This window comes from Aegilops tauschii, chromosome 4 (assembly GCF_002575655.3).
Source record: "Aegilops tauschii subsp. strangulata cultivar AL8/78 chromosome 4, Aet v6.0, whole genome shotgun sequence".
Taxonomy (NCBI): Eukaryota; Viridiplantae; Streptophyta; class Magnoliopsida; order Poales; family Poaceae; genus Aegilops; species Aegilops tauschii.
In genome coordinates this window covers 208093975-208107717 of record NC_053038.3, presented here as the reverse complement: position 1 = coordinate 208107717, position 13743 = coordinate 208093975, and the positions used below count along the sequence as shown (strand labels likewise).

Sequence of the window (13743 nt, the reverse complement as noted above, 5' to 3'; positions counted from 1 at the left end):
CACATGCCTCAATAGAAGTCGTCGGATAAATCGGAAAAGACTGGTAAGCCGCCGGCTTAGCCGCCTGCTGATCTGCCCACTCAGCCTCTTAGCGTATCCTGTCCTGATCAACCAAGTTAGGAGCCCCATCACGCGCCGGGTCCCACCTGCACAGCTGGTCACGGTGCCGGGCGTTGCTTGAAACTGCCGCCGAATCCATACGCATGCTATAACTCGGGCTCCGACTTGGGAGAGGGGTCGAATGAATCCTGTCTCGACTATAAGAGTATGCCTCCTGCTGTGCCAGAGCCGTCTGAAGAAGTTCTCTGACCCTTCGTGTTTCGATCGCCGTCGGAGAGTCGCCCTCCACTGGGAGAGCCGCCAATCGTGCCGCCGCAGTGATCATGTTCTCCAACGGGTTAGAATAATGACCCGGTGGTGTTGGTACATACTGAGGTGGAGCAGTGTTCACTCGAGGAGGTTCCATCACCCGTGATTGAACCGGCGTCCCAGCTCCGGGTGTTGCAGCCGGGTTTACCTCCGGCGGATTACTGGGGCCTGCACCGGGTGTGCGAAAAAGGTTTCTAGGATCATAAATCGAAGGCAGACGGGATTGGGACTTCTGGTGCCTTCTCCTCATGACCTCATTTGATGCCTTTCAATCAATCGTAAGCTAGAATGCTACTGATTGAAGTTGCTGAGCTCGAGCATCCAAAGCCGCCCGCTCTGTGGCCAGTCTGGTGCTCAGCTGCTAGGTTTTCCTTGGCTTGTGCTATCTCCTCACGTAACCGTGCCACCTCTGTATCATGCTCATCTTGATCTGCCGGATTAACTGCAGCGGTTAACAGGGTTGTCAGCCTATCCGTGAGATCTATCAGAACCTGAGCTGGCGGGCGCACTGGGCCTCCTGCCCCGGCTGCCGCTGACCCGGAGGTTATTGCTGTCGCAGCTGTAGAGTTTTGACCGGGTTGCGTGCCCGCCATGAAGATCCCTACTCTGCTCGGCGGCTCAAAGGGGTCCGGAATACTGCTGCCATTGGAACAGCCCCCAAGCCTGTCGTCTTGTAGTTGATACAACGAATCCGTCTCACCCATGGACGACTCACCGTCAGAATAGATGGCCGTCTCACCTCCAGACATGGATCCTTTAGGAAATTCCCCTCCGTGGATGCATCCCATGAAGGCACGCTTCATAGCGGGCGGAACCCGGGCGGGTCTCGCACGCTGAGCCGTCTCGATGATGTCGGTGCAGATGTCCGGCTCAGGGCCCGGCTCATCGATCCGGCTGATGAAGACGTGAATTCCGCCGAAGGGGACCCGGTACCCGTACTCAATTGAGCCAGCGTCGGGGCCCCAGCCTGCGTCGTCGATGTAGAGCTTGCCGCGACGAATCTTGGTCATCCGGCCCACAGCGTATCCCTTGAGCCCTTCGAAGCTGCCCTTCAAGAACTCAAATCCACCGTGCGCTAGCTCCACGGTGGGCGCCAACTGTCGTGGAATTGTCACGGCAGATGTCCTAGCGAAAGGACTTAGTCGTGGAGTCATCGCAACTAGGAAGCAAGAAGGGGTTAATCCGGATAAAGGACACGGGGTTTATGCTGGTTCGGCCCCTTACGGTGAAGGTAAAAGCCTACGATCCAGTTTTGAGTGGGATTGCTTATGTCTCGATAACCAGGGAGCAAATCCGCTTGACGTAGCTCTCGATTTGATGTTACTTGCCCTGAACCGCCGCCAGGTCGTCCCTTTATATACAGAGGTTGACGCCCAGCGGCTCATAGAGTCCCGGCCGGCTCATAAACAGTGTCCGGCTCGGTTTCTCTCTATTCCTGCCTTATAATATAAGTTACACATATATGGTGGTTTATCTCTACGGGCCTTAAGTCACCCTTTGGGCTTTGGGCCCTTAGCTAACCCGCCATCTCCAGGAGTCGTCTTGGGCTTCATGAGTTGTCATAAGTATAACCCGGCCCCACCCGGGCGGGTCATACTAATAGTTATATCCCCAACAAGTAGTATTATTAATGCCTCTACAATCAATACACATACGCGACGTGTCATCCTTTTTTGGCACTAGTATAATAGGAACAGCACAAGGACTAAGAGATTCGCACATATAACCTTTGTCGAGCAGCTCCTGTACTTGACGCATAATCTCCTTCGTCTCCTCTGGATTGGTACGGTATGGTGAACGGTTGGGTAGTGATGCACTGGGAATTAAGTCAATCTGATGCTCAATCCCTCGAATAGGTGGTAATCCCGGTGGCACGTCTTATGGAAAGACGTCAGCAAACTCCTGCAAAATGTTAGTGACAGCGGGAGGCAAAGAGGAAGGCACGTCCTCGAATGAAAATAATGCCTCTTTGCACACAAAAGTATAGCAAACAGATTTGTTGCAATCTAGATCATCAATATCAGATTAGGTGGAAAGTAAACATCCACTTTTCAATTTAATTTTATAAGCAACACTAGATGGTTTATTATTAGGTTTCATTTGTTGCTCAAATTCTTTTGCCACTCTCTGATTTTCACTCTTATTGTGCTCCTTTGCTTTACTAGCTCGATTAATATCATCTTTCAAAATTGAATCAGGAGTCATAGGAAGCAAAGTAATATGTTTATCCTTATGAACAAGAGTATAGTGATTGTTTCTACCATGGTGTACGGAATTTTTATCGAATTGCCATGGTCTACCAAGTAATAAGGAACATTCTTGCATGGGTACCACATCACAATCAACAAAATCAGCATATGTAGTGATACTAAAATGCCCATGAACCGTACGTGTTACCTTAACCTTGCTGCTTTTGTTGAACCATTGGATGTTGTAAGCATGCGGATGTGGTCTTGTTGTGAGAGAGAGCTTCTCCACCATCTCCATGCTAGCCAAGTTGTTGCAGCTCCCTCCATCTATGATGGCGTGGACAGAACGTTCCTTCACAACTCCCTTTGTATGGAACAAATTATGCCTCTGATTTTGCTCAGCTTGTGTGACCTGCACACTCAAAACACGTTGACCAACTAAACTTTCATACATGTCAGCATCTTCAGCAGCCATGTATTGCGTCTCATGATCAGAATCATCTCCACCGTTTTCTTCACTTGTAATAAGAGCCAAAGTCTCCTCATCATAGTCACTAGCGGACTCATACCCACCATCCTCAGTAGAAATCATCCCACGCTTAGTTGGGCATTCTCTCGCGTAATGACCTCCACCCTTGCAACGATGACAAATAATATCATGTGTTTGCCTTGTTGATGCCATGGATGAAGAAGAGCTCTGTGCGGGACCGGAAGGTGTACTCCTGGCAGATGGTGGTGGTGCTGCCTGTTTTCTTGTATCTCGTTTGGAATTGGCGGCTGAAGTCAGTGGTGCTGCAGTTGAACGCGTGGGAGTAGAGGATGTACGTGGTGTCCATGATGAAGATCGACCTGCAGAAAAATTAGTTCGTGCCAATGCATGTCGATCCTGCACTTCACATTCAGCTTTGCAAGCAAGATGGAATAAACGAGCTATATTATTATACTCCTTATACTCTAGAATTGTCTGAATATCTTTATTTAATCCACCCATAAAACGTGCAAGCACAGCTTCATTATCCTCAACAATACCACATCTAATCATGCCAGTTTGTAATTCCTGATAATACTCTTCTACAGAATTTTTTCCTTGTCTCAAACGCTGCAGTTTTTGAAGTAACTCATGTTGATTGTCACATCCCTGGTTCTGGTAATGCCTAGTGCTAGCCTCTGGTGTTGCATCGTGTCTACTTTTCTCAGAAAGTTGAAATGGGGATGACAGAACCCCCAGCACCCCCCGCCCCTTAATCCAACTAGGATTTACTAAAATCTTTTTTCAATGAACCTGAAATGCCCTTCTAAAATGTTCATCATCTTTGCCTTGGTCTAGAACCTATGACAAAAATGGTGCACACTTTTCTAGGACATCATAAGGTCACTGGATTAAATCATATGTTAATTGCATTTGGACATTTAAATGGTATAAATTATTTTAAATGTCCAAATAATCATAAACTAAAATGTTTACTGTTGGAAATATTCCAAACAGTGGGCATGACAAGTTTCATAATTTTTTGCGTAAGTTTTAGTATTTTTAATAAAGCTCTAAAGTTGCAGAAAAAAAGAAAAACAGAAACAATTAAGTAAGGGAGAGAGAGAAAGGACTTTACCTGGCTCAGCCCACCTGGCAGCCCACTGGCCGGCCCAGCACTGTGCTGGCCCAGTGCCCGTCACCTGCTTCCTCTCGCCAGGCAGGCAGAGAGGAGTGCGCCCGCGCACGCCGAGCTCGCCACGTAGCTCCATGCCCCTCTGCTTCGCCTGGACAGCGCGGCGACGCCTCGAAGCCCCTCCTCGGCACTGCCCCAACCCCGCCGACACCCCATTTTCCCCCTGGCTCTCTCCTCGCCCTCTCCCCGCCATGGCCGTAGCCGCTGTTCGCTCGCCGCCGTCACCCGCGTAGCCACCGCCTCCCCCTCGTCGCCCCGCCGTGTCCACGAGCATCGCCGTCGTCCGCCTCATCGAGCTAGCCGAGCCCCGAGCGCTCGCACACCGCGGATATGCCTCCTCGACCTCGTCTTCACCGCACATCGCTGGAGATCCCCTTCGCCGCACCGCCTGCTCCAGCTCGTCCCCGACCTTGCTGACCTGCTCGTCGGGATCGCCGTGAGCCCTGCTCCGTCCTTCCCCTCTCCGTTACCTCTCTCATGCACCGTACGCACCGCACCGAGCTCACCCACACCCGCCGCCTCCTGTGCTCACCGCCGGCGTAACTCCGGCCATGCAACGGCCTGGCTGTCATGTCCACCTTGCTCGCCGCACCACGTAGAGCACGTAGGTGTTAACCCCGCGCCTCCACACTCGTTGTAGCGACGACCCCGAGCTCACCCGAGCTCCGGCAGCCGCCAACGTCGTCGCCGGCGATGATTCCGGCCACCCCCGGACCAACCACCACCACTAATGGATGCGGCACACCTCCAGCTCCCAGTAGATGCTCCCCGCGTGCCAAAACAGACCCCGTAGTGAAATCCCGATGCCCTCCGCCGCATTTTGGTCGCCGCCGGCAGAACTCCGGCAAAGCCGACGTGGCGCTGTCATTAGCCACTAATGACCCTGCTAGCTAACCCCTCTCTCACTGACTACTAGGCCCCGTTGCCTAATTAACCCTGGTTGGCTCCTGTTTATACTTAACTAACCACACGGGCCCCACAGGTCAGTTTGACCTGGCCACATCACAGGTTGACTGACCCCACACGTCAGTATTGACTTGCTGACATGTCCGTTGACCCGGCCCCACCTGTCAGCGACACTAACCAGCACTGTGTCACTGACCAGTGGACCCCACTGGTCAGGTTTGACCCGGGGCAGCCCTGTTGACCTGCTGACGCCAGCATGATGTAATGCTGACGCAGTTAATCATTTTCTGGATTTAAAATAATTCAGAAAATTCCAGAAATTTGCCTAAACTTCTAAAAATCACAGAAAATCAACCGTAACTCCAAATGCAAAGATTTATATATGAAAATTGATCAGAAAAATTCAATCTTTCCATTTGTACTAGTTTCATGCATGTCAGAACACTTTAACCTTGCTGTTTAGATGAAACAAGTTAATGCACTAATATGACCTCTTATTTTGGGTTTGCATTTGAATCTTTGATTCAAATGAGCTCAAACCAACCTGTTCTAAGTTGCATTAGCCAAAACACACTCATTTTGCCATGTCATTGTATGCATCATATTGTTGCATATTGCCATGTGATGATTGTGCTTCGATGTGTTCTTCGTGGTAGGTTCTGCCTCCGAGGATATTCACGAGTATCCAACTGAAGGGCAGTATCCTTCTACCACTCCGTCAGGCAAGCAAAACCCCCTTGTTCATTCCGATACAATCCCACTCTCTCGCTCCTGCTCTCTTTTACTGCATTAGAACAACAATGATTCAACTGTTACATGTTGCGGTAGTTGAACCCCTTTCCTCTGCATGACCTGTCATTGCCACAGTAAATAGATGAAACACACTAGCATGAGTAGGAGTTGTTTGAGCCCTGATGTGCCTACTCATTCTTGCTTGTTGTCATGCCTGCTACTGCTTAGAGTTGAGTCAGGTCTGATTCATCGGGGATGAATTGGAGGTGTGTGAACATGTTCTACTGTTTAGAGCTAAGTGTGTGAACACGATTTGGTAAAGGTAGCGGTGAGAGGCCATGTAGGACTACATGGTGGGTTGTCTCATTGAAGCCGTCCTCAGGAACTGAGTTCTGTGTTTGTGATCCATGAATAGCTACTACCACATGTTGGGCCCTGAAATATGACCCCGCTCGACTTATTAACCGCCCTTGTCCACTGTCCAGGAGTTGCAACTAGTTTCTGGTGTTTGTAGGATATGTGTTGGAGGCCGTGCATAGCGCTGACCCTAGGGGTGGGCTATGATGCGGAAGATACACCGTGGCCCGGTGTACCGAGTCGCCCGTTTGGTGTCTCGGGAACCCTGCACACATCGTTTGGGGCTGTGAGTGAAACCCCGGCCGGATCTCCTCGCGGATGGAACCCGAGTAGGCGATAAACCTGGACTAGAGACTTGTGTGGTTAGTCACGTCATGGTCTACACCCACGTCGGCTTTCGCTTGAAGTCTGCCGAGCACATGTCGTGTGCAGACGCTAAGTGGTGGAAACATCTGTGAAGAAGTACACCCCTGCAGGTTTCTAAATGATCTATTCGAATAGCCGTGTCCGCGGTAAAGGACATCTGGGTTGCCTATAACAGTTCATAGACAAGTGAAAGTGGATACTCTAAAATGCGCAAGATAAGCGTGAGTGCTATGGATGGCGTTCTCGTAGGTAGACGGGAGCGGATCCATAGTGGTGTATTGAATGGTGAATATGTGGACTCGTGTGCGCCACCTCAAAATAGTTACTTGGAGTCGTAGTTCAGGTTAGCCACTTAGTCAAAGCTGGCTTGCTGCAGTTAAACTCCACCACCCCCTTTATTGATACCGATGCATATGTAGATAGTTCTGATGTAAGTCTTGTTGGCTACATTTGTACTCACGTTTGCCTATTTTATGTTTTGCAGAGAAACTTCAGTCTCGCTATTAGTTCCGCATGGACTTCGATGTTTAGCTTGTTACCTTAGCTACGATCTTGTGCCCTCAGCAGGATCTTGTAGATAGTCAGGCTTCTCAGCCTTTTTCATTTGTAGTTGTCTGTACTCAAACAAGTTAAGCTTCCGCATGTGCTTGTTGCTTGTATGCTCTGTATGTTGGGTCATGAGACCCATGTTTGAAATACTTGGCTCCTCGGAGCCTAATGAATAAATACTCTGAGTCGTAGAGTCTTGTTGTGATGCCATGTTGTATTTGCACATATCGAGCATATTGTGTGTATGATTGAAATGCTTGGTATGTGTGGGATCCGACAATCTAGTTGTTTATCCTTGGTAGCCTCTCTTATGGGGAAATGTAGTCTGGTGCTTCCACTGAGCCTTGGTAGTCCGCTATAGCCTGGTTTACCGGAGTCCTGCTAGCCCAGCACTACTGCTCCGGAACACCTAGACTGGCCGGCATGTGAAACACTTTGTTCATGTGTCTGTCCCTTCGGGGAAATGTCACGCGATGACATCCGGAGCCCTGTTAGCCTGCTACAGTCCGGGTTCCCGGAGTCCTGTTAGCCCAGTTGCTACAGCCCGGATTCACACGCTGCTGACCGACATGCTCGATGTTGTTTCATGTATGCCTGTCCCCGTAAGTTAGTGCCACTTTGGGTTCACGACTAGTCATGTCGGCCCGGGTTCTTTGTCATATGGATGCTAGCAACACTATCATATACGTGAGCCAAAAGGCGCAAACGGTCCCGGGCCAGGTAAGGTGGCACCCGTGGGAATACCGTGCGTGAGGCCGTAAAGTGATATGATGTGTTACATGCTAGATCGGTGTGACTTAGGATCGGGGTCCTGACATTGATAATATAGTGGAACCCAACGAGCACGCATAGCAGTTTTCAAAACAGCCCAAGTAGTAGGGATATTATCATGATATAATCTACAATGTTCAGACCACCAAACAGAAGCAAAACTAGTGAATTCACAAACAACAACAGCAACACGTCTTTCCTCAGGATATTGTAAGCATGTGAAACGTTGTTCAGTTTCTAACTCCCAAGTCAGATATACATCAGGAACGTATCTACCCAAAAGCGATGGAATATTCAATTTTAGTTTAGGAATATGGTCATAATCTCGTACCTGAGGTGGTGTTGCAGCCCTACCATTGCGATTATATGCATGAGATTGACCTGGTGCTAGTGGTGCGGGTGGTTGCATGTAGTTCTGATTTTGATCAACCTCATCCTCGTAATAGTCCTCCACCTCTGCAGTAGCAGCAGGAGCTACAGAAGCATCAACAACAGTAGCAGCAGCACCAAAATTTTGTCTAGTCTCAAGATGAACACGGCCTGCTCGGCGGAGGGCTGTTTCGCGACGTGGAGGTGGTGGTTGTTGTTGTTGCAATGGTGCAGTAGAGGCAGTAGATGGAGGTAGACGTGCAAGCACTTCAGCAAACTTGGCATCCAACTTGTTGTCAATTGTCTTCTCAACGTCATCACTCCTCACTAATGCCTTGCCAAAACTGGCCATCACGTCTTCTACCTGTTGACCCAACATTTCCTGGAATTTATCATGGAGCTCCTTGTTCGTCATGTTCTCCAAGTCCAGCTCATCTGCTTGTGATCCTGGCATGGTTAGCAGCAAGAAGAAAAACACAAGAATATGTCCTATAGGCTGCTAGGAAGTGGCGGTGGTGTTGTGGAAAGTCACAAATCCGTCAAGCGAATCTCAAATCCTTACCAATTCTTACCAAGCAGCAGGTGGTGATCGGCAAATATTGTAGTCAAAACTATCAAAGTTGGATAGAGCGATTACCAGGGAGAGTCAAACGCACGACGTAGATGTATGTGGAGCTGGGAAGGCTTATAATATGGTAGCAAAAAGTGTCAGCAGTAATCAATTCAGAGATGCAAAGTTGAATAAACGATCGACGACGGTATTGTGCTGGTCCTAGGCTAGACCTTACTAGAGACGCGAGCCTAGAACACTAACAAAATCATGGCGCGGCACGTAAACAAGGGAAAAGCACACTCTGGATTTTTTTCGCTCTTTTTTTGCGCTCCTTTTTTTTGCGAAAAATCACTATAATGGCGAGTGTCTCAAAACTCTTCACAAGTCAAAATAACAGGATAGGCACGAATTTTTTTGACTATTTTCAGAAATCAGGGCAGCGACGACGAAAAAGTGCGACAAAAAATCACTATGACGGCGAGTGTCTCAAAAGGCTCCCTCGGACCTAAAAACAGGGTAGGAAAAAAATATTTTCGATCGCTGAAATTTTGGCCTAAAAACTGCTCGGGGTCTCCAGACATTTTTTTTTTCGAAACCTACTCAGGCAAGGAAACATGAATCCGAAAATAGATGGATCTCAAAAACAAACCTAATATGAATAGAACTCGGATTGATGGTGGATATATGGTGGTAGGATATAGCAGCGGTGGTGGTATATGGCAGCGGTGGTGGTATATGGTAGCGGTGGTGGTATATGGATACGGATCGGTGGTGGTATATGGATTCAGAGCGGTGGCAGATCAGCGGTGGTGGTAGATGGCAGGGGCGATGATGATGGTGCGGCGGCGTCATGACAACTTATGACCAAAACTCGAAACTCTAAAAGACTAGACACTAAGACCAGCAACTTGACACGATGATGCAACCGCAAATTCAACAAAGCAAAATACTAAAAAGACTATGCAAAGGCTCAGACTGGTTCGGATATGATGAACTAACCCTAATTTTTTGTGGCTTTTTCGTGGACTGTAGGTATGAAGAACAGACTCAATCTAAACTACGAAAAACTGTAAAATCTCACCGAGCAACCTGGAAATCTGATACCACTTGATAGAGCCAAAGGTGTCTCGTCTTTCAATGAGATGGTGATTATCATTTCAAAGGAGTAGACTTTGACGATCCGACTACGAACGTGCGAGGACGCCGCGCCTTAGCAATCGCTAAACCAACTCTGAGAGGTTATTGACCACGCCGAAGCATGATCAACCTGACCACGAAGGTCTATTTCCTACAAGAAAATGAAGAACAAGCAAGAAACTAAGATTGCAATCTGGATATTGCGAATATAAGATGAAAGCTTTATTGATCAAGGTGGGGTTCTGTGACGCCTTGGTTTGGTCGTTGAACACAAACGAAGTACGCGAAGTTGCAGCTATGGCGAACTTTTAATCTAAACAAAACCCAAAGTCTAAACGATTCCCTAAGGCTTGTATATATGGAGGAACAGGGGGAATTTCTTGGCCCTTGGATGAGGGGTCCGAAACCAACCATGTCTTTTGTTTCCCCACACATACGGACTCTAAAAATAGCCTATACTCAAGTATTTCGGAATTACATGGGCCTGGCCCAATAATAAGGCGATGCAGCAACTATAATAGCCTGTGGATGAAATTTAGGAAGTGGCATCTTGTATATTTCGTCCAAGCCTTCATGCACTCATTATGGTGGCTTCAAAGTCCTGAAATCATCACTTGAAACTTCATTCTTGTTCCCCTTGCGCATGCCATCATCTCCATGCTTGAACTTGCTCCAAGGTTCATCTTTCTTGTCCATGCCCCTTCATTTGTAAGCAAAACAAATGTATCCAATTTAGGCAGCATCATATTCTCATGAACATTAAAATCTTTACCAAGAAACGGGAGTACCTGGTAATTCAATTGGCGTGCACGAGCTCTAGTAATTGGTCCAGTATGTATAGTAGCAGGGGCTGTGGGTGTAACAATGGTATTGATGTCCTCATAAGTATCCTATGAAGACGCACTTTTCCAATTTGGGTTCGAGCTTATCAGGCTGAAGCCTTTTGATATAAGTGTCGCATCCCCAAACTTTAAGAAAGACAGCTTAGGTTTCTTGCCAAACCATAGTTCATACGGTGTCGTCTCAACGGATTTAGACGGTGCCCTATTTAACGTGAATGCGGCTGTCTCTAATGCATAACCCCAAAATGATAGTGGTAAATTGGTAAGAGACGTCATAGAACGCACCATATCTAATAAAGTACGGTTACGATGTTCGGACACACCATTACGCTGTGGTGTTCCAGATGGCGTGAGTTGTGAAATAGTTCCACATTGTTTTAAATGAAGGCCAAACTCGTAACTCAAATATTCGCCTCCACGATCAGATTGTAGAAACTTTATTTTCTTGTTGCGATGATTCTCCACTTCACTCTGAAATTCCTTGAACTTTTCAAATGTTTTAGACTTGTGTTTCATCAAGTAGATATACCCATACCTACTCAATCATCTGTGAAGGTTAGAAAATAACGATACCCACCTCGTGCCTCAACACTCATCGGACCGCATACATCGGTATGTATTATTTCCAATAAGTCATTAGCTCGCTCCATTGTTCTAGAGAACGGAGTTTTAGTCATCTTACCCATCAGGCATGGTTCGCAAGTATCAAATGATTCATAATCAAGTGATTCCAAAAGTCTATCCGCATGGAGTTTCTTCATGCGCTTTACACCAATATGAGCTAAACGGCAGTGCCACAAGTATGTTGCACTATCATTATCAACTTTGCATCTTTTGGCATCAATATTATGAATATTATCACTACGATCGAGATTCAACAATAATAGACCATTCATCAAGGGTGCATGGCCATAAAAGATATTACTCATATAAATAGAACAACCATTATTCTCTGATTTAAATGAATAACCATCTCGCAATAAACGCTGGCACCAAATAACAATTATTGAGGTCTAAAACTAATCCCGAAGGTAGATGTAGAGGTAGCGTGCCGACGATGATCACACCAACCTTGGAACCATTTCCGACGTGCATCGTCACCTCGTCCTTAGCTAATCTTCGTTTATTCCGTAGCTCCTGTTTCGAGTTGCAAATATGAGCAACAGAGCCAGTACCAAATACCCAGGCACTACTACGAGCATTAGTAAGGTACACATCAATAACATGTATATTAAATATGCCTTTGTTCACTTTGCCATCCTTCTTATACGCCAAGTATTTGGGGCAGTTCCGTTTCCAGTGACCATTCCCTTTGCAGTAGAAGCACTCAGTTTCAGGCTTGGGTCCAGCTTTGGGCTTCTTCGCGGGAGCGGCAACTTGCTTGCCATTCTTCTTGAAGTTCCCTTTCTTTCGCTTGCCCTTTTTCTTGAAACTAGTGGTCTTGTTAACCATCAACACTTGATGCTCCTTCTTGATTTCTACCTCTGTGGCCTTAAGCATTGCGAAGAGCTCGGGGATCGTTTTCATGGTCCCTTGCATATTATAGTTCATCATGAAGCCTTTGTAGCTTGGTGGCAGTGACTGAAGAACTCTGATAATAGCACTCTCAACTGGAAGATCAATTCCCAGCTGAGTCAAGTGGTTATGATACCCAAACATTTTGAGTATGTGTTCACTGACAGAACTGTTCTCCTCCATCTTACAGCTATAGAACTTGTTGGAGAATTGATATCTCTCAACCCGAGCATTAGCTTGAAATATCAACTTAAGCTCTTGGAACATCTCATATGCTCTGTGGCATTCAAAACATCTTTGAAGTCCTGGTTCTAAGCCGTAAAGCATGGCACACTAAACTATTGAGTAGTCGTCAGATCGAGTCTACCAGACGTTCACAACATTTGTAGTAGCTTATGTAGCAGGTCTGTCACCTAGTGGTGCATCAAGGACATAATTCTTCTGTGCAGCAATGAGGATAATCCTCAAGTTACAGACCCAGTCCGTGTAGTTGCTACCATCATCTTTCAACTTAGCTTTCTATAGGAACGCATTAAAATTCAGGGGAACGGTAGCACGGACCATTGATCTACAACATAGATATGCAAAACTATTAAGACTAAGTTCCTGATAAATTAAGTTCAATTAATCAAATTACTAATGAACTCCCACTTAAATAAACATCCCTCAAGTTATCTAAGTGATACATGATCCAAATCAACTAACTCGTGTCTGATCATCACGTGAGCTGGGGTAGTCATCAAAGGTGAACATCTCTAAGTTGATCATATCTACTATATGACTCACGTTCGACCTTTCGGTATCCAGTGTTCCGAGACCATGTCTGTACATGCTAAGCTCATCAAGTTCAACCCAAGTATTCTGCATGTGCAAAACTGTCTGACACCCGTTGTATGTGAAGTAGAGTCTATCACACCCGGTCATCACGAGGTGCTTAGAAACGATGAACTTTGGCAACGGTGCATACTCGGGGAGAACACTTTATCTTGAAATTTAGTGAAGGGATCATCTTATAATGCTACCACCGTTCTAAACAAAATAAGATGCATAAAGGATAAACATCACATGCAATCAAAATATGTGACATGATATGGCCATCATCATCTTGTGCTTTTGATCTCCATCTCCACAGCATTGTCATGATCTCCATCGTCACCAGCTCGACACCTTGATCTCCATCATCGTGTCGGGGTTGTCTCGCCAACTATTGCTAACGCATAGCGATAAAGTAAAGCATTTACATGGCGTTTGCATTTCATACAATAATTAAGAGACAACCCTAAGGCTCCTGCCGGTTGTCGATATTACAAAACAATATCATCTCATACAACAACGTGTTGGGGAACGCAGTAATTTCAAAAAAAATCCTACGATCACGCAAGATCTATCTAGGAGATGCATAGTAATGAGAGGGGAGAGTGTGT

The 13743-nt window shown here is 46.7% G+C and overlaps 1 protein-coding gene across 1 annotated transcript; it reads right to left on the bottom strand.

The window, feature by feature from the left end:
• Positions 1-641: 641 nt before the first annotated feature.
• On the bottom strand, positions 642-3300 carry LOC141021765 (uncharacterized). The gene is made up of 2 exons (XM_073497620.1): positions 2670-3300; positions 642-811 (listed from the first exon to the last, which is right to left on the bottom strand). The coding sequence occupies exons 1-2, from the start codon at positions 3238-3240 to the stop codon at positions 642-644; spliced, it is 741 nt and encodes a 246-aa protein (XP_073353721.1). The 5' UTR covers positions 3241-3300.
• Positions 3301-13743: the final 10443 nt, after the last annotated feature.

What these genes read in the sequence shown, in the direction of transcription:
- LOC141021765 (XM_073497620.1), bottom strand. Translation starts at nt 3,240, where the DNA reads ATGGCATCAACAAGGCAAACACATGATATTATTTGTCATCGTTGCAAG. An exon ending in AGAATGTTCCTTATTACTTG is followed by an intron (nt 812 to 2,669) that starts GTAGACCATGGC and finishes TAACCGCTGCAG; the next exon opens with TTAATCCGGCAGATCAAGAT.